The 22,570-nt window shown below is 43.9% G+C and overlaps 2 protein-coding genes across 2 annotated transcripts in view; one reads left to right on the top strand and one right to left on the bottom strand.

Moving 5' to 3' along the window:
• Positions 1-7,875, bottom strand: part of Lsm1 (LSM1 homolog, mRNA degradation associated) — a 47,482-nt gene extending 39,607 nt beyond the window's left edge. The window contains exons 1-2 of the mRNA XM_048330293.1: positions 7,646-7,875; positions 2,541-2,609 (exon numbers count right to left, since the gene is read on the bottom strand). Coding sequence (XP_048186250.1) covers positions 2,541-2,609; positions 7,646-7,691 — 115 coding nt within the window. The 5' untranslated portion in view covers positions 7,692-7,875. The remainder of the gene's footprint in view (positions 1-2,540; positions 2,610-7,645) is intronic.
• Positions 7,876-7,999: 124 nt separating this feature from the next.
• Bag4 (BAG cochaperone 4) overlaps positions 8,000-22,570 on the top strand; it is a 28,991-nt gene continuing 14,420 nt past the window's right edge. The window contains exon 1 of the mRNA XM_048330286.1: positions 8,000-8,486. Coding sequence (XP_048186243.1) covers positions 8,214-8,486 — 273 coding nt within the window. The 5' untranslated portion in view covers positions 8,000-8,213. The remainder of the gene's footprint in view (positions 8,487-22,570) is intronic.

Here is a 22,570-nt window from a genome sequence, read left to right as displayed (position 1 = left end):
CCTCAAGGTACTCTGGTGAGTCTGACTGAAAATTTGTAACATCACATCAGTCTATTACAAATAATTTTCTTCTTTCAACTAGTTCTACTTTTTTTTTTCCTTGTGGTAATGGGGCTTGAATTCAGGGTGTGGGTACTGCTCCTGAGCTCTTTTGCTTAATGCTAGTGCTCCACCACTTTGAGCCACAGGTTCTCTTCCAGTTTTCTGATAGTTAATGGGAGATAAGAGTATCATGGAGACTTTTCTGCCTGGGCTGGCTTCAAACTGTGATCTTTATTTCTCAGCTTCCTGAGTGGCTAGGAATATAGGTGAGCACTCAGCCTTTGCTTTTTTAATTTTTTCTTTCTCAAGATTAGCACTCTACCACTTGAGCCATAGCTCTACTTTGTACTTCTTTTGTGGTTAACTGGAGAGAAGAGTCTCACAGGTTTTCCTGTGTGGGCTGGATTCCAACTGCACTCCTCAGATCTCAGCTTCTTGAGTAGTTAGGATTACAGCCGCCAGTGCCCAGCTATAACTAGTCTTTTGTTTGGACATACTGGGGTTTGAACTCTTGAGTCTTGAACTTTCTAGTCAAGTACTCCACCACTAAGCCATGCTTATAGCCATTTTCTACACTGATTTTTTTGAGAGAAGATCTAATTTTTTTTTATCTCAGGGCCTTAGAATGGACCATGATGTTATTTTATGCTTCCTGCTATAGCTGAGACAACAGGTATGTACCACCATGCCCAGCTTCTTATTTCTTATTTATTTATTTATTACCAGTTTTGGGGCTTGAACTCAGGGCCTGAGCACTGTCCCTGGCTTTTTTTGCTCAAGGCTAGCATTATACCACTTGAGCCACAGTGTCACTTTCAGCTTTTTCTGTTTATGTGGTGCTGAGGAATTGAACTCAGGGCTTCCTGCATGGTAGGCAAGCACTCTACCACTAAGCCACATTCCCAGTCCCCCCCACCTCCCCGGCTTCTTTTTTACTAAGATGGAGTTTTACACTTTCTTTTTTTCCTGCAATTGGCCTGGAACTGCAACCTTCCAGTCTTAGCCTCCCATTTACCTTGGGATAACTGGCACATACCACTGCACTGAGCTACTGTTTTGATGAGTGGTCTTGTGAATGTTTTGCCTGAACTGGTCTCAAGCCACAATCTTCCTCATCTCGGCCTCCCAAGTATTTAGGATTATAAGTATAAGCCAATACATGCAGCTTGTATCTTTTTTGTAAGCCTCAAGTTTCAATTTTGTTTTAATTTCCTCATGACCAACAAATGTTGAGGTGAATTTAGCAGTTCCTGGTAAAAGAAGGAAAACCTCTCTTACTTTACAAAGATGAAGACTAAAAACAAAGATTGAAACTTGCAAGTCTGATCTATTCCTCTACAAAACTTGACCTTAATGTCCCCTAAAAAGTTTCAGGAAATACCTTCCCAGTTTTTACTGGAAGAAAGGGATTACACCTTCAGTGTAGGCAGTGCTTTGAAGAGCAATCTCAAGTAAGCCAATGCATAAATGAGCAGCCTTTTCAGTAGACTCAGTTTATGCCAGTCCTGGGGCTTGAACTCAGGGCCTGGGTGCTATCCCTGAGCTGCTTTTGCTCAACAGTAGTGCTCTATAACTTGAGCCATAGCTTTACTTCCTAGCATTTGGCTCCCTCTAATGGGAAACTAAAGAATCCAAATGCTGTAGTATAAACCAGTTTTAGAAACAGGATCTTATAAAATACACAAGCTTTTGCTGGGAATATGGCCTAGTGGTAAAGTGCTCGTCTTGTACACATGAAGCACTGGGTTCAATTCTTTAGCACCACATATATAGAAAAAGCCGGAAGTGGCGCTGTGGCTCAAGTGGTAGAGTGCTAGCCTTGAGCAAAAAGAAGCCAGGGGGGCTGGGGATGCGGGAAGAAGCCAGGGACAGTGCTCAGGCCCGGAGTCCAAGGCCCAGGACTGGCCAAAAAAAAAAAAAAGAAGCCAGGGACAGTGCTCAGGCCCTGAGTTCAAGCCCCAGGACTGGCAAAAAAACAAAACCAAACAAACAAAATGCACAAGCTTTTGAATAATCTAATCAAAATTTAGAAAAAAATGACTTACTCAAACAGATCCATTATACTACATGGGACAAATGCATATAAATAAATTTCAAAATAAAGCCAGAAGCTGGTAGCTCATGCCTATAATCCTAGCTACTCAAGAGGCTGAGATCTGAGGATCCTGGTTCAAAGCCAGCCTGGGCAGGAAAGTCCTTCAGACTCTCATCTCCAATTAACTACCAGTAAACCAGAAATAGAGCTGTGGCTTAAAGTGGTACAGCATTATCCTTGAGCAAAAGAGCTCAGGAACAGAGTGCCCAGGCCCCGGGTTCAAGCCCCATGACTGAGACAGAAAGACACAGACAGACACAGACACACACACACACACACACACACACACACACACACACACACACACACACACACTCTCTCTCTCTCTCTCAAAATGAAATAACAAAATATGCAATGGATGGCTCTTACTATCCAATTAAATATTTTCATAGTTAATACATACCAAACTGATCAATGCTTCTTAAAAATCCTATAAGTGTCCTTCCATCTCGAAGCAGGACCAAGTGCTTTTCTGGGGAGAAGAAAAAGATATTTAAAATGAAAGCTGTCATCTTCAGTGAGTTTATAGACTAACAATGAAAACTGTTAGTGGCAATTTAAGCTATATCACTTCCCCTTCCAATGTATTAGGATAGAGTTCACTGAAAAAATGGGGGAAGGGGAGACCAGGGAAGCCAGGGATTTAGATGAGAAGCTCAGAGGTCAAAGAATCAGAGTAGTGTTGCCATGACTGGCACCGGAGCCTGAAGTATAACACTTCAACCCTCTCTCTGTCAGACACATGTATACATGTGTATATTGAAATATTTTTTTACCATTTTAATCCTAGGAGTATTTTCTCTCAACTTTCTTTTTCTAGAGACACATTTGTTTACAAATCTGTCCATCATCACCTTGTCAAGGCACTCGACTCCCTGGGCCCTCTATTTTCATTTGTGGCCCTCCAGTTGGGTTGCTAGTTCTCACTTTCACAGGTCTCTCTTGTCCTTCCAGGGGCCATTACACAGCCTTTGATGAACGGATTTTGTGCCCCCATAGTCCCTGTCCTGTCTGATCACCTCCATTTTTGTGTGTGTGTGCCAACATTGGGGCTTGAACTCAGTACCTAGGTGCTGTCCTTAGCTTCTTTGATTAAGTCTGACACTCCACCACTGCAGCCACACAGTTCCACCTCCTGATCATCCACATTTTTTTTTCTGCCAGTCCTGGGACTTGAACTCAGGGCCTGAGCAGTCCCTAGAGCTTCTTTTGCTCAATGTTAGCACTCAGCAACCTGAGCCACAGCACCACTTCTGGCTTTTTCTGTTTATGTGGTACTGAGGAATTGAAGCCAGGGCTTCATGAATACTAAGCAAGCACTCTTACCACTAAGCCACATTCCCAGCCCCTGATCACCTACATTTTAATATGTCTTGCCCCATTCAAGTTTTCCACCCAGGTCCTCCCAACCTGTCTGTCTGTGCCACTCAACCATAGCTCTTTAGATTCTTGGAGGACTCCTTTCTCATTCCATGAGGAAGTACAGCTCAGTGGTAATACCTGTGACTGTGCTCCACACAGATCTGAATTCAAGTCTGTCAAGTATGGGAGAGAAGGGAGGGGTGCACAGGCTGCCAAAGGATCTTCCATCTATGACTCTGCCTGCCTGACCTCTGGTCCATGGTGAATGACAAGGGAAGTTTTAAATAAAAATAATGCATTAGGAGCTAGAGGTATAACTCACACAGAGCCTAAATTTAGCAACCCATGGGCTCTGGGTTCAATCCATTGCATCAATATAAGAAAAAAAAAACTTGCCTCATTTAAGGGGACTTGATAGAAACCTGGAGCTAAATTCAATACTTTATTGAGAGCTATATACTGTTATGGTTCCTGAAGATCATTCACCTTACAAATTCATATCCACTGTGGGAGAAAATAAGAAAGCTACCTATTGTATAAGTGTAATCGAACAACAAATAGGAAAGAACAAAATAATCTTCCAGCTGAAGACATTGAAAGGTGAAAATAAGCCAGGTATTAGAAAAGCCAACAAAATTTCAGCTATGCAAAAACTACTGTCTAGATGTATAATTGAGGGGCAGTGATTCTGCACTGAAGGAATTAATAGTCTTCTGTGAACTGTAACTGAGCAGTATAAGTAAACAAATCCAAATTATATGAGCTCATATAGATATCTATGTGGAGGAGGTATTTGAGGAAATAATTATGACCTGTGGGAAAGTTGCAACTGGAAAGCTGCATGGGAAAGGAAAATCTGCAAATTAGGTAGGAGGGGGAAAATGGCCATATTCCTATGTCTGGCTAAAAAGAGAGGGGAGGGGAGGGAAAGGAGTTAAACTCAGGAAAGTACTGGGAGGTAGGCTCAATTTGGATTTGATTTCTAAATTATAAAATGAATTAAAAAACACAAAAACTGATCTAGCTGAAAGCAAGAGAAGTTTGAAGTTCATCTAGTAAGTCCCCTAAAGATTTAAGAGAATGAAGGAGGACATTTGCCTCAGACTACCTAATTGAGAGAACAGCAAGACACAAAAAGGTAAACAGCAAGAACCAGTTAGAACCAAGAGAACAGAATTAAAAGCCCAAGTGAAACAACACATTTGCTGCACAGAAAAGAAGTCAGAGTGCCTTGACACTGTGATTTAAGAAAGCAGCTTTAGGCTGGGAATATGGCATAGTGGTAAAGTGCTTGCCTTGTATACATGAAGCCCTGGGTTTGATTCCTCAGCACCACATATATAGAAAAAGCCAGAAGTGGCGCTATGGCTCAAGTGGTAGAGTGCTAGCCTTGAGCAGAAAGAAGCCAGGGAAAGTGCTCAGGCCCTCAGTCCCAAACCCCAGGACTGGCAAAAAACAAAACAAAACAAAACAAACCATACATACAAAAAAAAAAAAAGCAGCTTTAGTAGTGTGGTGGCAGCATAATTTAGATTGCATGGGGTAACAGAAGGCAGTCTACAATAGGTGGTCAGAAATGGAGTCAAAATGGAATGAGAGTGAAGCTGTGGCTCCAGTGTTGAGTGCCAATCTTGAGTGAAAAAGCTAAGGGGCAGTGCCCAAGACATGAGTTCAAGTCCCAGGAGGAGCACAAAGAAGAGAGAAAATAAGAGGTGAGACTCAAGAATATACATAAGAAGATGGGAGTTCAATGAGAAAAGAACTGAAAAAATACTTGAGATGACAGACAAAATAATATACGTGAAGGGAAGGATGGGGAGAAGGGAACAGAAAACATGACAGAAAAAAATTATAATAGAAGTTTCCATTTAAGGATAACAAAAAGGGAAGAATACCCCCCTAAGTGAGAAGATGGGTGAAAATACAGCAAGACAGAGGAAGTGTGTGTGTGTTTGTGTGTGTGTGTGAAAAGATGGGGAAGTGAAGGATGAATGTCAAATGGTTTCAAACTTTTCCAGTAATGGAGGGGGCTTGGAATTTAAAAGAAGTATGGGAGCCAGGCACTGGTGGGCTTGCACCTGTAATCCTAGCTGCTCAGGAGGCTATAATCTGAGGATCACGGTTTGAAGTCAGCCAATAAACTACTCAAAACAGCTAGAAGTGGCGCTGTGGCTCAAGTGGTAGAGCACTGGCCTCAAGCAAAAAGACAGGGTCCAGACCCAGAGTTCAAGCCCTAGGACTGGCAAAAAAAAAAAAAAAGAAAAGAAAGAAAAAAGTATGGGGTAGAGGACTTGAGAACAAAAATTATATATGTATATATATGGAAAGTTACAAAGCTATATAATTATGTGTATATATATGTATGTATATATAGAGGTGAGGGGCGGGGCTGGGGATATGGCCTAGTGGCAAGAGTGCTTGCCTCATATACATGAGGCCCTGGGTTCGATTCCCCAGCACCACATATACAGAAAATGGCCAGAAGTGGCGCTGTGGCTCAAGTGGCAGAGTGCTAGCCTTGAGCAAAAAGAAGCCAGGGACAGTGCTCAGGCCCTGAGTCCAAGGCCCAGGACTGGCAAAAAAAAATAAAAATAAATAAAAAATAAATAAAGAGGTGAGGGCATAGGGCATCCTCAAGATGTCAAAATAGATTATTTCATTACACCTTTACATTTTTATTTTTGTCAGTCCTGGGGCCTGAACTGGGGGGGGGGGGGGGCTATCCTTGCGTTTTTTTTGCGCAAAGGTAGCGCTCTATCCCACATGCCACTTCAATTTTCTGGTGGTTAATTGGAGAGTAGAGTATCCCAGGTGGCTTTGAATCACCATCCTCAGATCCTGAGTAGCTAGGATTACAGGTGTGAGCCACCAGCATATTTAGGGGGGGGGGCGGGGGGAGGGGTGTGTGTGTGTCAGGGCTTGAACTCAGGGCCTTGTCCTTTTGCTCAGCTTTCTTCTTGATCATGTCTGGTGCTCTACCACTTGAGCCATACCTCCAGTCCAGCATTTTTGCTGGTCACTGGAGATAGAATCTCTTAGAGTTTTTCTGTCATGGGTGACCTCAAATCATGACCCTCAAATCTCACCCTTCTGAGTAGCTAGGATTACAGGTATGAGCCACTGATGCCTGGCTTACATATAGCTTTCTATATGTTACTTGTGTGTATGTATGTATACATATATATGAAGATAAAGTCCAATGTATTTGCTCCAATTTCCACTAGATTTGCCTTCAATAATAAAACAAGTAATTTAGGTTAAAAAAAAGCTCAAATAACCATACAATGACAATAGACTGTATAATGATAATAGACTGTCATTTGCATACAAACACAGTAACTATAGTCTGTTGTAACTTGTCTGAAACCCTGTAAACCATTTTGCACCAGTTTCAAGTTAATAAGGCAGATCATGGGATTAAAAACAGTAAGAAATGTACCTGGAAGAATCGTGCATAGATAAGAATTAAAAAGCAATACGGAATGCTTCACGATTTTGCCTAGATTCCTCGGAGCAGAGGCTGTGCTAATGAATCTCTGTATGGCTCCAAATTCAATGATAAGAATTTGGCATAAATAAAGGACAATTCTCTTTGCTTTTATACGGGGCCGAACTCTTTGTTTCTCTGATTAGCAACTAGGAATACGGGAAGCATTCTTAGTAAAAACTTAAGAACATTGTCTAAAAGAAAATGTTTTAATTGATTTAGCTTTCTGGAAAAGTCAGTACAACATGAGGCAGTGGTTTTTTTTTTTTTTACGACCAAAACCTATTAACGAGCAAACGGCCACGCAGCAGAAGATCTAAGTTGACTAATTACATCTAACTGCTGCGGTCTTCTCATTGCTTCCCCCTCCCGCCGCCGTGACTCCCGAGAGTATTCCATCCACCCACCGGTAAACAGCCTGGGACTTAATCCAGTACTGCAGGTGGGAAGCCGCGACCCGAGGGGCGCCGCGCGGGCCTCGGGCCAGGACGGACTCGGCGGCTCGGGGCTCGCCCGTCCCGCGGGGCAGGCTCGGGGTGGGCAAGCTGTGGGTCCCGCGGCTGGGGAGAGGGGTCGACGCGGAGCATCCGAACCGAGGTCGAAGCCTACCTATCGCCCGCCCGCCGGGAAGCGCCGCAAGCCGGAGGCCAGCTACTCACTGTCTATGTCCTCGATGAGGCTGGCGGTGCCGGGCATGTAGTTCATGGTGAGCTGAGGTGCAGTTGCGACGGGCAGCGGCGTGGGCCGGCACTTCCGACAGCTCTTCCCCACCGCTGACGGCAGCGGTCGCCGAGCGGCGACGAGGACGCGAACCTCGCGACCCCCAACCCACAAGTTTGCCCCGGCTTTCGGCCGCCGGGGCTTGCCGGAAGCCACTTCATATTACCCACCCACTTCCGGTCCCACGTGCCCGGACTCCGGAAGAGGCGGGACAATCGTGCGATCCGGTGGCACCGTTTCCTTCCTCCATCCTCGTTAAGTGGGGAGAGGAATTAAACGGGATGGACTGCAGGAAAGTGCGCCTTACCGTTTAAGGAGCGTAGCGGCTCTGCTCGCTTTCCTTCTTCCGAAGCCGTCGCTCAACGCCCCTTTGCCAAGGGGCGGGACCTCCCTGGGATTGACTGCTGCGTCCCAGCCCTCCGCGGCTCGTCAGTCCCGCCCTCCCGCTGGCGCCTGCGCAATGGGCCGGCCGTGGGGGGCGGGAAGGGCTTCGGGGCAGGAGAGCCCATGTCGGCCCTGAGGCGCTCGGGCTACGGCCCCAGTGACGGTCCTTCCTACGGCCGCTACTACGGGCCCGGGGGCGGAGATGTGCCGGTGCACCTTCCGCCGCCCTTATATCCTCCTCTTCGCCCCGAACCTCCTCAGCCTCCCCTTTCCTGGCGGGTGCGCGGGGGCGGCCCGGCCGAGACCACCTGGCCCGGGGACGGCGGAGGCGGTGACTGCTACTACCCTCCGGGAGGCGGCTGGCCGGAGCCCGGCCGAGCCGCGGGGAGCCACCAGGTGAGCTCGGCGCGGCCCAGCGGGGGTTACGGAGGACCGGTCGCGGCGTGCGCCGGGGAAGAGGGGGCCACCTCCAGGGCTTCCTGTTTGTTTTCCTTGGTGGTAGGGGGCGACGGGGAGGCGGAGACGGGAAATGCAGGTGAGAGCGGGTCGGGCCGGCCGGCTGGCGTTCCCCCTGCCCCTCCGTGTCGGCTTCGGCTACATCAAGCGTGCCTCTTACCACGAGCAAAGAAAAGAAGAGAAAAGCGATCCTGCCCTGACACCCCCCCCCCGCACTGACTCCCCCCTGTGCTGACCCCCGCCTGCACTGACTCCCCCACCCCGCACTGACTCCTCCCCCCTGCGCTGACCCCCGCCTGCACTGACTCCCCCACCCCGCACTGACTCCTCCCCCCGCGCTGACTCTCCCCTGCATGGACTCCCCCCACCCCTGCTGACTTTTTAAGCTTAGTAGGAAGTTAGCGCTCTCTTTTCCGGAAGCGATGTCTGGACGGAGTGACAGCTCTCTGCTACAGCTTTAACTATTTTTCCTGCGTGGCTAGGGGTGGCTCTTTCCTGCAGAGAAAGAGCTTGAACGAGGGGGAGGGATCTGGGCATTCAGCGCTTTGCTCCTAGAGACTTGGGGACGGGGATCACAAATGAGGTGGTACAGCACCCTTTACCTGGATTGTTTATGGAGAACCACAAAGTGTTTCGGCACCTTTACCTGGATAGTGAAAATGAAAGGTCCTCTCCCGGAGGGCTACATGCAGATGCCCCCACCAGGTTAAATCTCCACCCAGTTACCCGGGTAACCCGCATACCCCTCTCCATCCCTGCCCTACATATGGCATCCCCCGGGGGTGACTCCCTCTTGCCCTCCCCTCCCCCCCCAGTGCACCTTGAGCTTGGGAACCGGTCAGCAGAATAAACTTTTCTGTCCTGCTTGAATACCGCGTGGCGTTCTCCTTTACCGGCTACCTACTTTAAAAACCTAACATATAGTTCGTGGAGAATCAAACCCGTTTACCTGGATTGTTCATTAAGCTTCACAGCCTCAAGGTAAATGTTTTAACCAGCTTCCCTACTTGCCAATAAAGAAGAAAAGGTCAGAGATTAAACCACTTGTTTTATATTTGGACCTGTAACTCTCTATACAAGCCAGAATATATTTCTTATAGGTTATTATAGGATGGTACCATACCTCTTTTCATTGAGGAAATAGAATACTGTCATTTGTTGAAAATGTAATAGTGACATTTTTTCATACATAGCTGGTAAGATTGTAAAATGGTACAGTGCTTTGAAAAATAATTGGGCAGTTCTTGAAACATTAAGCATCGAATTAGTCTGTGATCCAGCAGATCCATTCCTAGATATACACCCAATAGGACTGAAAACATGTCCATCTGAAAGCTATGCCAATGCATGTTGATAGCACCTTTAATGAGAATAGTCAAAATGTAGAAATGACCTACATGTTCACCAACTCATGAGTGGATTAAAAAAATGTTACTTACTTTGGAATATAACAAACATGCAATGGAATATTACTTAGCCATTGAAAGGAGTGAAATACTGATTTATGCTACATGAATGAATCTTGTAAGGACAATGGTTGCAAAATTCTAGTATATTTACCAATGAGTTTTACGTTTTATGGTATATGGAAACATTGCAGGAGGACATTAACAGCAAAGAATGAGCTGTCTTTTCTGCACCTCAGTGTAGAATAAGTAGGCTGTTTGATTTCAGTTCCACAGTCTAGTGATGAAATGCTTGGCTTGTAAGAACCCAAATTAAAGATGAGTTGAAAGGACAGGAGAGCAGAACTTTCAACTGCTGACTTCTCTTGAGTTTGCTGTATCACCAAAGTGAAAGTGTGTTTTCTGAGACAGAGCTAGGAAAGGGTTGAATAAGCTAGAAGAAATAAGATGTTTTTTTGTGTAGTGCTCTGTGAGGTATGGTTACTCTATATAAGTGTCTACACAGGGCGGGTGATCCTTTCTGGACTAGTTGGAAGTAAAACTTATGCTTTGTAATGTGTATTATTTGTAATCATTTTAAGAATTGTACTTTTTGAGATAATCTAGAAGCTCTAAAAAGTACAGGATGGCCTAACAATTAAGTGTTGGATATTCTTATATAGCAGTAGAAAATGAATACAAAAGATTCATATGTTGCCACAGATGTTGCAGTTTTCTTCCATTGCCCTAAGTTTATTTGCTTTTGCTAAGTTTCACATTATCAACTCTCATATTTGTTTAAAAGGACATACTTTTTATTTATTTTTATTTTATTTATCTACTTATTTTTTGCCAGTGCTGGGGCTTGGGAACCAGGGCCTGAGCACTGTCCCTGGCTTCTTTTTGCTCAAGGCACTCTGCCACTTAAGCCACAGTGCCCCTCCTGGCATTTTCCGTATATGTGGTGCTGGGGAATTGAACCCAGGGCTTCATGTATATGAGGCAAGCCCTCTACCACTAGGTCACATTCCCAGCCAGGACATGATTTTTGTGTATTGTTTTTTCTTTAATGCTGGTGATGGAATCTCCAGGACCATAGATATTTGGCAAACATTGAACAAGCTATGCCCTCAAGGCCCTGAGGAAACTCAAAAAATTTTGCACTTAAATAATGTGATCTAGCTGGGTACTGGTGGCTCATGCCTGAATCCTAGCTACTCAGGATGCTGAGATTAGAGAATCACTGTTTGAAGCCAGTTCAGGCAAGAAAGTCTTTGAGACCCCTACCTCCACTAAGCTACCAAAAAAGGCCTGACGTGGAGTTCAGAACTGACAAAAGAGTACAAGGCCCTGAGTTCAATCTCGCAGTAACACACACACACACGAACAAGAAAAGTTGAAAGAATTTTAAATGAATACCCATATATAACCACTACCTAAATTCTTAAATTAACATTTATTTTTCTTTTTTCATGCTGATCCTGGGGCTTGAACTCAGTGCTTGGGCACTGTTTCTGAGCTTTTTTACTCAAGGCTAGCATTCTGTCATTTGAGCCACAGTGCCATTTGTGGCTTTTTTTGGTAGTCAATTGGAGATTAACAGTCTTATGGAACTTTCCAGCTTGGGCTGGCTTTGAACCATGATCCTCAGATCTCAGCCTCCTTAGTTGCTAGGATTACAGGCGTGAGCCACAAGTAGCCAACTTGCAGTTAACATTTTATGAGTGTTTGGTTTTTTTTTCCCTCCATCTACCCATTTTAGTTTAGGGGTGCTTAAATTGTGTAGATTTGAAAGATTCTTTCAAAGGCAGAATAATAAGTTGAGGTGAAGGATGTGGAAAACAGTTCTGAAGTTTCAGTATTTCATATGCACAGGAAAAAAAAAAGGAAGAACAGACTGGGAATGTGGACTAGTGGTAGAGTGCTTGCCTCTTATACATGAAGCCCTGGGTTCGATTCCTCAGCACCACATATATAGAAAAAGACAGAAGTGGCGCTGTGGCTCAAGTGGCAGAGTGCTAGCCTTGAGCAAAAAGAAGCCAGGGACAGTGCTCAGGCCCTAAGGTCAAGCCAAGGACTGGCAAAAAAAAAAAAAAAGGAAGAACAGACTTTCATGGGAAAATAATGATTTTGTTTGCTACCAAAAAACATCTAATGATTAGTTAAGAGGGGAGCTAAAGGAAGTATTTTCTGGTAACTATTGGGAAGGAGATGGGATGATGGGGAGGATAAAGGAGGTTGCTATAGGAAGTAAGGTTTTGTTTTTTTTAGAATATAGTATAAACATGTGGAGATATAACTGAAGTTCTCGGGGCTGGGAATATGGCCTAGTGGCAAAAGTGCTTGTCTCATATAGAGGAAGCCTTGGGTTCGATTCCTCAGCACCACTTATATAGAAAATGGCCAGAAGTGGCGCTGTGGCTCAAGTGGCAGAGTGTTAGCCTTGAGAAAAAAAAAAAAAGAAGCCAGGGACAGTGCTCATTCCCTGAGTTCAAGGCCCAGGACTGGCAAAAAAACTAAAACTAAAAATAACTGAAATTCTCTCCTGTATCACTAGAATAAGCTAATTTAAAATATTTCAATTTCTTCTGGAGGGCAGTTAGATGTTTACTAGGTATCAAATTCTGGATGCAGTATTGACTCTTGCTTGTAATCTTAGCTACTCTGGAGGCTGAGATCTGAGAATCACAGTTCAGAGTCCTAGGCAGGAAAGTCTCCAGTAAACTACCAAAAAAAAAAAAAAAAAAAAAGCCAGAAGTGGAGCTGTAGCTTAAGTGGTAGAGCACTAGCCTTGAGTAAAAGTGCCAGGCCTGAATAACATGGTAGGTGTGGTTGTCAGGATGAGGATTTGAGAATCATCAAGTGTAAACATAACTTGAAAGGATATGTCCCAGCCATCCCAGGGGACCATGCGGAGATAGTCATGGACAGGAGAAGAAGGTTCATAAGGATGTTTATTAGTGGGGCCATATCTCCCACAGGAGAGGAAGCAACTTGGCATCTGTACCCTATCCAGCTGGCAGCTTCTTTCTGGGGCTAAAGGGGAGTAGATAGGTCTTAATGGTGAGTAGGAGTGGCCCATTATAGTTCTAGGGCAGGGAGTTTAGGTGTGGGTGGATCTGGGCGCTGATGGGAGGAGCTGAGGACCTGAGGTGGGGGGAAATGCTAACATTCCCCCATTTGTTGTTTGTTAATAATTGGGGAGGGATACCAGGCTGACAGTATAGGCCCGAGGTAGTTTCTTTTGGAGCTACTTCCTGCTGTAAAGGGGCGAAGTAGCCAGGGGTCCCTGATTCATCCTCTGGCCTGGTACCATCCAAGAAGTATTTGCTTGACAGTTTGGTTGGTAAAGGTCCTCATCATTCCATGAGAATAGTTATCAGAGACAATGGGTGTCATGGTCTCTTCTGGCTACCTACCTCCTGCAGTTTGGGCACATCAAGGAGTCACTGGGGCTGGGGTCTTCAGGATCTGTGCTGGGCAGAGCAGTGTAAGTGAAGCCTCCTCCAGTTGCCTGTAGTAACAGGATGGCCTTGAACTGCAAGTTCCTAGGTGGTGTCCTGGGTGAGGGATGTTATCCTGTTAAAAGAGACTTTTGAAAAGGTCAGGCAAAAGGATGACAAGTTCACAGGACCAGTTAACATGAAACATAGGAGAACACACCCTAGCTACAAGCTAGAAAAGTTCCATTTGGGGCATAAACCCAATTGTGGCCCATTACAAGGAAGGAGGAATAACTGGACTGGGAGTAGGAAGGGAGTATTTGGTGGGGGGGGGGGGGCATTGGGTAGTGGACTGGTTGGGAGTAACCAGTCAGAGGCTAATATATATACAAATAGCAAGTAACAAAGGCAAGAATGCAAGTGCGTGTCCAGATGGAAAGTGGACAGGTATGGACATTATTCCTCTTGATCCTGTCCAGTTGGAGCTGGACAAGTATGGACATTAGGTGGGCAAGTAACTATTCCTCTTGATCTTCCGGCTCTGATTAATTTTGAAAGGGCAAGTTTTTTTTCTGCCCAGGCTGGCTTTGACCACAAGAGCCCTTTTTATTTCCAGTTAAAGCAACAAGGAGACCAATAGGAGTAGAGCTTACTTGTAACATGTTGAGAATTGACCAACAAATAATTGCCAGAGTTCTACAATGACAGAACTCAGTAGATATGATAGGAGTCTTCAAACAACAACTGATGAGCAGTTTAGAGTTCCTTGGGCTGTTTTCTGTGTTCTGAATTAACTCAGAAAACCTTTGAACTCAAACAACATTTTCTTAATTCAAGAATTATAAGCACTAGCATTGTGCCAAGAATCCAAACTTGGCACCTTTTTGCTATCTACCAAAATGCATCTAACTGCAAAATAGCATCTTTGCATATATACCCCATGTTGTCTAGCTTGTGGGGATTAACATTACTGGCAGGTAGAAGAGAACACAAATGAATAATAATCAAGAGGGCAAAGGGTCAGGAGAATGTAAAAGTCTCAGCTTCAGTGGGTCTGAAGTGGCTGTGTCTTCCAACCCGAATCAGCAGGCTTAGTCATGTGTGATGGAGGCAGGCAGGAGAGATGGGTTGGATCTGGGGGAGGCTGTAGTGGCATCCATCAGAGTCTCTTGGATGGATTGTCATACCTCCTGCTGGGTTGCCTGCAAATTTCTACACAGGCTAGTTAAAGACATTTGAAATCCCCTAGTATTCACTGGTTGTTTACTCTGAGTACTCTGGCTTTTGCAGGCTGGTGCCCTAATGGTTTTCTGGCAAGTGCAGTCTAAAATTCACAGTTGGTTCTCATGTTCAAACCTTTTCCCAGTCACAAAATCCATACAGACCAAAGGCCAACCAAGTTTGCTCTCTGCAGCCGCCATGACAGTTCATGGAGGGGGAAGATACCAGTGCTACCCCAGTGCAAACCTGTGATGCTTTTAACCTTGGAGTAAGAGTCATAGACATGTGTCTTAACTTGCTGCACACTTGAAGTCTTGGCTGCAATTTAGTCATGACAGGCCTGCTATAAACCCAACTCTAGTCTTGGAAGTATACAAGTACTGAGTCTTTCAGAACTGAACTACTTGTGGCAGGCTGAGCCAAGGCAGGAGCTCTCTAGGCATGACCAAATCTTCACAGGAACACCACCAGTTAATTCCTAGATATGGCTAGTCTGGACAGGCATGGGGAGCAGAAGCTATGTTGCTCCCTCTCCCATGGGAGATATGGCCCCACTAATAAACCTCCTTATAAACCTTCTTCTCCTGTCCATGACTATCTCTGCATGGTCCCCTGGGATGGGACATATCCTTTTATTGGTGCTGAACCTGGGATAGGTTACCCAGTGGGATTGCTTCCCCATTTATGAGGGGGTCCAAGCTGTCCCTGGGACCTATTCTGTTGTCCTAAGCCCACCCAGAGGACCCCCGAGGTAATTTTGTCCTGACCAAGCGCTCTACTTTCATTCACCACAACAATGACGGATTTGAACCTCCAACCAGGGTGAGTGACCATTAGTTGAGGGCTCGCATCTGATTTTCCATAAGGCCACCAGGCCTCACCAAAATCTTGCCGCCAAGTTCCGAGCCCCACTCCAGGAGACCATAAGCCACCTGGCTAGGTCAAGGGAATCAGCAATTGCGGTGACGACTCCAGTTAGCTGTTTATTCCCTCACAGTCGACTCCATTTTGGAGTCAACTGAACAGACCCCCACTGGAACGCTGGTGGGTAGCTCTAGTTCAGCTCCGCTGGTCACTCATCAAGGGTGGTGATAGTTTAAAATGCTTCGGGAAAGCTGCTCAAGTTTGAGCCCAATCTTAAGCCTCATGCAATCAAATTTGGCCCCAAATTTGGAACTCCATGTGGCCCTTTCATGGGACACTGGACCTCTGATATTTTATAGGACTTACATAACTTCTGTGAGCACTGAGGCAGATGGAATCCTCTCTCTTTCTCTTTCTGCCTCTCTAAACTCTGCCTGCCTCTGATATAGGATGGGCTGGTACCAGCTTCCAAAGGTACCAATGTTTATTTAACATCTGCTTTGAAAGACACAAAAGAAAGGTTTTTTTGTTGTTATCGATGTTAAGTTTGGAGATCCTGTTAAATTCTGCTTGTTGTTCGCTAAATCTTAAGTTTTCTCTAGCATTGACCACATGGTGGACAATAGAATTGGATTGGATTTAACAAGTGCCATCTTGGTTGGCATCAAGGTTCCAAAAACTCTTGGAGGTGGAGTCGTGTCCCCCCTTCCCCCCCCCCCCCCAGTGGGTGTGCTGAATTCCTAGAGGCAGGGCAGGGATGTGGAATCTCAAGCTCCCTGTACCCTTGCCCCCCTGAACTCTGTAACTGCCACCTTGCAATTCATTCAAAGGTGAAGGTGTCTTGCTGTAACCCTGTTAAGGCTCTGCCACCATTTTGCCATGCCATGTGTCTGTTGTTCTGTCCGTGTCCTGTTTCCCGGTTCCCGTCTTCTCTGGTCATAGATCCCACTTCAGCTCCCCATTGGAGCTGAATTAGTTTCCCAAAATGTGGCTTCTCTGTTTCCTCGCCGTATAATCTGTGAAAATTTTTGTATGCTGCATGAAGCCCTGGGTTCGATTCCCTAGCATCCACATATATAGGAAAGGCCAGAAGTGGCGCTGTGGCTTTAGAGCTAGAGTGCTAGCCTTGAGCACAAAAAAGCCAGGGACAGTCCTCAGGCCCTGAGTCCCAAGCACCAGGACTGGCAAAAAAAAAAAAAAAATTGTATGCTGGAAAAGTTTTTATTTTCTAACTGACCACATGGTTCTAAAATATGGGCAAAATAATGTCATTTTGCCACTGGAATTCCAGAAAACTTACATGGCCAATTAAAAAAGAAAATCTAAGCACACCCCAAAGCTTGTATACAAGAGTCTGTCTGTCTGTATGTATGTAAAATATGTAAAAACTGGCATCATGGTTTCAAAATTACCTCCTTATGAGCCTTCTTCTGTTTGTGACTATCTCCGCATGGTCCCCTGGGATAGTTGGAACATATCCTTTCATAACTAAACTGTTAAACTAGGTAATGTTGCTGGGGGAGATCTTTGTAATTCTAGAATAGGGTTGGCAAAAGGGAATCAACGACGATAAGAGCAAATACATGAATATTTGAAAGATCATGAAGTTACACAGTACAAAGCAAGCATAAACACAATTATTTTGGAGGGAAGTAATGTGAGAACTGAAAAGAGTGTGCTGGATCTAGTAATTTAAAAGATGTTAATTTTAGTTATGGGAGTTTAAAATAGTAGATTAATGAATGGGAGGTTTGGCTGAGAAGGCAGTTAGTGTACAGTGTTCTAGAAGCTTTTTAGCCAATGAGAAAAGTCACTGAGTTTGGACTTACGGGAGACATTTGAGGATTAGGTGACTTGAGTGTCTTTGTAAGCAGAGTTGAGTTGAGCTAATTGAATCAGGAAGAAAGCAAACAAAAGGATGAAGTATGGCGTAGGGAAAATGAGATTAAGAGTTGAATTAGAGGGGAGGATTGTTGATTTGAGAATAAGGAAGTAGGATAGGAATCATTGAGAAGTTTTTATAGTAATTGTAACCAAGTGCCAGGGGAAAGAAGAAAATTGTAGAAAAGTTTGGCTGTGATTGGAAAAAAAATGTGATAGTGCTCAATATTGGAGCATAAAGTGAATTATTAGAGATTTTGGAATGGAGTTGTACCAGTAGCTATACAAATAATTTATGATCTTTTAAAATATTTTTGTGTAATTTTAGGGTATAAAATCAAATTTATATAATATCAATACCACTGTGATTTCTCTACTCTTAGATTTATTGGGCTGGGGATATTTGCAGAGGGATATTAGAAAGTCATTGTGTGTGTGTGTGTGTGTGTGTGTGTGTGTGTGTGTGTGTGTGTGTGTGTATGTGTGTGTGTTTCTCAGGTCAGGTCTGAACATTCTTTTTTTTTTTTTGCCAGTCCTGGGGCTTGTACTCAGGGCCTGAGCACTGTCCCTGGCTTCTTTTTGCTCAAGATTAGTACTCTACCACTTGAGCCACAGTGCCATTTCTGGCTTTTTCTGTTTATGTGGTGCTGAGGAATCAAACCCCAGGGCTTTGTGCATGCTAGGCAAGCACTCTACCACTAAGCCATATTCCCAACCCAAGGTCTGCACGTTCTTGTTTGGCTTTTACACTCATGGCTGGTACTCTGCTACTTGAGCCACATTTTTGCTGGTTAATTGGAGAAGAGTTTCAAGGATTTGTCTGGACTGGCTTCTAGTTGAGATCCTCATATCTCAGCAACCTAATTTGCTAGGATTATAGATAAAGTCACTTTCAAAATTTAACTCTATTTGCTTTTTTTTTCTTCTTTTCCCTCTCATGATTCTGGGGTTGGAATTCTGGTCCTAGTTCTTGCTAGACAGATGTTTTAGCCCCTGAGCCATGCCTCCAGCCCTGTTTTCTGCTGTTGATTTTGAAATAGTCTTGCTTCTTGCCCAGTGCATGTCTGAATGTGATCCTCCTGTGTTAAGCTTCCCTGTAGCTAGGGTGATAGGTATGTGCCACTATGCCAAGCTCATCATTGAGAAAGGTGTCTCTAGAAGCTTTCTGCCTATATTTGTCTTGAGCCAGGACCCCAACAGTCAGCCTCCCAAGTAGCTATGATTACAGGTTTGAGCCACTGATGCCCGGTTGCTTCATATATACATTTTGTTTCATTTTTTGCTGCTGGATCTGGAGCCCAAGGCCTTAAGTATGCTAAGCACATGCTCTAGTACTAAGCCCTATAGCTTCAGTTCTTCACTTCTCCTAACTAGTACTAAAATAAACGGGAAAGTAATTTACTCCAGCCTTCCTAGGAGATTTAGATTTTACATTTCAAAAGAAGAAATTAAATAGTTTTTTCCCCCCTCAAACACTGGAGTTTGAACTGAGGATTTTGCATTTTCTTGTCTTGTTTGTCATTTGGTGTTCTACCATTTGAACACATTTCTAGACCAGCTTTTTGCTGGTTATTTTTAGGTTATTTTTGGAGATGGAGGCCTGTGGGCTTTTCTGCTTGAGCTGCTGTGTTCTGGATGTCAGTTTCCTGAATTAGCTAGGATTGCTGGTGTGAGCCACTGCCACCTGGCCTAGTTACTACCTGCATAATTTTAGTACTTTTTTTTTTTTTTTTTTGGCCAGTCCTGAGCCTTGGACTCAGGGCCTGAGCACTGTCCCTGGCTTCCTTTTGCTCAAGGCTAGCACTCTGCCACTTGAGCCACAGCGCCACTTCTGGCCGTTTTCTGTATATGTGGTGCTGGGGAATTGAACCCAGGGCCTCATGTATACAAGGCAAACTCTCTTGCCACTAGGCCATATCCCCAGCCCTTAGTACGTTTTTTAAATGCAAAACTACATTACTACCATTTGTGAAACCTTTTATTAGGCTTGTTTTAGTTTGTATTTTAGTCAACAGGTAAAAATTTAGGAAGAATTGGGCACATGATAAAATTGTCAACTTAGCTTAGAACAGAGTTTAGTTTAACCACTTTCCCAATAAGTATTAGTGCCAGGTTAGGAGGGCAATGAACCACAGATTTTCATTGTTACTGAAGGTATTTTTCAGTTTGTCCTGTTTTGTCTAAAAGGAGATGGGGAAAAAAAGAGACAAAGACTGTCTTTTTAAATTGTTTAACCTAGTGATTCTTACTGTTGTTTTGAGTAAATGTTTTTTCTTTTAAATAAGTAACACACATTTAGCAAATTGAACACTTCTTAGGGTTCTGAGTGTTAACAAGTGTCTCCAATTATGTAATCACCACATCAAGATGGATAATTTTTTTTATTTTTTTTGGCAGTGCTATAATTTGAACTCAGCTCTTTGCATTTGCTCAGCAGCTGCTCTACCAGTGCAACATGCCTCCAGCTTTTTTTTTTTTTTTGCGCTAGCTTGCTTATTGTTGGTGGTTCTGGGGCTATGTCCTTGAACATATTTGCTCAAGGCTATTGGTCTTTCACCACCTGGACTACAGCTCTACTTCCAGCTTTTTGGTGGTTAATTGGTGTTAAGAGTCTCACCCGACTTTCCTGCCCAGGCTGGCTTTAAACCAGAATCCTCAGATCTCAGCCTCTTGAGTAGTTAGGATTACAGATGTGAGCTACTACTTCAACCAGCTTTATGCTGTTTGTTTTTGAGATAGAGTCTTGTTTTCTGCCCAACTATATGCTTAGACTGTGATCTGACTATTTTGATTTCCAATTTTAGATGTTCCATCATGTGGGGGGGTTAAAGGAGCATTGCTAGAGAAAACAACTCATAAATTCATATGGAGCAGCAAAAGACCTAGAATAGCCAAAGCAAATCTAGGTAAAGGAAGCAGCACAGGAGGAATCATAATACCAGACTTCAAGCTCTATTATAGAGCCATCATAACAAAAACAGCCTGGTACTGGCATAAACTATCAATTAAGGAGACTGGTAAGAAAACTGCACATTTAATTGAAATTGCTTAAAAGTCACATATACATCACATCAAGGCAGAATGCTAGCCTAATTGGGTAGACTGCTCTGGGGTTATGGCTTTATTTATAGGTTTAACACAGGTCTTTGGATTTACTTTAAACAACTAAAAGCAAAACAAAAACTGACAAAAACCAAAAACCTTTATTCAGTAGCCACTGGGGTGCCTATTGCTTTATAGATAGCTTTAGTCATTCAAAAATATGTTAATGTGTTGTTTTTATTAAAGATAATTTGGACAATTTTGAAGATTTTTTTTCATAAACAAGGTATCGTAGATTTAGTGTATGGCCACTTTCAAAAACAGGTCTATTTAGGGCTGGGGATATGGCCTAGTGGTAAGAGTGCTTGCCTCGTATACATGAGGTCCTGGGTTCAATTCCCCAGCACCACATATACAGAAAATGGCCAGAAATGGCGCTGTGGCTCAAGTGGTAGAGTGCTAGCCTTGAGCAAAAAGAAGCCAGGAACAGTGCTCAGGCCCTGAGTCCAAGCCCAGGACTGGCCAAATAAATAAATAAAAAACCAGGTCTATTTGTTGACAGCTTTTTGTATGTTAGGCATTCTCACACACTTCCATACTGTCCGATTTAATCTTTGTAAGGCTTTGTTCTAGGTTATATAATAGAAGGGAGGCTTCCTGAGGTCTCCTGGCTTTCTTGAATATGCTAGTGCTCTACCACTTTAGCCACAGCACCACTTCCGGTTTTCTGGTCGCTAATTGGATATAAGAATCTCACATATTTTCCTGCCCTGGCTGGCTTTGAACCGTGATCCTCCTATCTCAGCCTCCTGAGTAGCTAGGATTACAGGTGTGAGCTCCCGGTGCCTGGCTTGATAGCTTCTTTTGATTTCTGGTACAGCAACTTTAAGAGACATTTTTTTTTTAAATAGTGAATTATATTTAGAAGCTGTGTAAGTCAGATACAACTTGGACAACAGAAACATTGGTTTGTTGTTGGGGATTGAATCCAGGACTTTTCACATGCTAAGAAACATTAATTCTCTTTCTTTTTTTTTGAAATACATTAATTCTTTTAAGAGATAATTTGATTTGGGAAATTAACAGGTACTGGAGATCTGAAAAATGGAAAAAAGAGAACAGGTATCTCCCAACAGTGGGAGCAGTGGGAAGCAACTACAGCTTCTACGTTAGGGAATAAAGAAAAGAGGTTGGGCTTTTTAGAATCTGAAAACTGAAGGGCCTGATGGAGCTAGAACCCAGATTGAGTGCCAGTTGTACAATGCTTACTGTGTTGTCATTAATTCAAGACTTTTACAAATTAAGTACTTGCAAGTATTTTTAAATACAAAGAATGTGAGTTCATACCTTGATTAATTCAGATTCAACATAATAGGATTTTGTGTGTATTTGTGCATATGTATGCCCTAGCTGGTACTGGGACTTTAACTCAGGGCATTATACTCTTGCTTGGTTTTTATACTCCAGGCTAATGCTCTACACTTGACCCTCACCTTCAGTTCTTCCTTTTTGCTTATTAATTGTAGATAAGAGTCTCACAAACTGCTCTGCTGGGTCTGGCTTCAACCAAGATCTTAGATTCCTGAGTAGCTGATATTAAAGGTGTATGAGCCATGGGTGCCCAATGGTAATGTTAATTGCATTTATTTATTTAGCTAGTCCTGGGGCTTGAACTCAGGGCCTGAACACTGTCCCTGGCTTCTTTTTGCTCAAGGCCAGCACTCTACCACTTGAGCCACAGCACCACTTCTGGCCTTTTCTGTATATGTGGTGCTGGGGAATTGAACACAGGGCTTCATGTATGCAAGGCAAGCACTCTACTACTAGGCCATATCCCCAGCCCCTGCATTTATTTTATATGAAAAAAAATTGTTGCTAGTAATATTAAGATACATATTTGCACAATCTAATAACAATAAAAATAAGTTAAAAACAGATGTTTCAAATTTGACATGACAGAGTAAAGAGCTCTGTGGATCTGAGTCCTTTTTAAACTGAACACTGCAAAAAAAGAAAACCAGGCTGGCACAGCCTCCTTCTAGACAGCTAACTGGGCAGAAGATGTGGCCGTGGAGCCACACTGCCCCTAGAGCTCCGGGGAGGGCATAGCCAGGGTGAGCCAGAGTGGCAGCCCAGCTTTGTGGATTGCCTGGTCCCTGAGGCCTGCACTCATCCTCCTGTTTGTCCT

This window comes from Perognathus longimembris, chromosome 21 (assembly GCF_023159225.1).
Source record: "Perognathus longimembris pacificus isolate PPM17 chromosome 21, ASM2315922v1, whole genome shotgun sequence".
Lineage (NCBI taxonomy): Eukaryota > Metazoa > Chordata > Mammalia > Rodentia > Heteromyidae > Perognathus > Perognathus longimembris.
The sequence above is the reverse complement of the archived record's forward strand: the minus strand, read 5'-3'. Positions and strand labels throughout refer to the sequence as shown.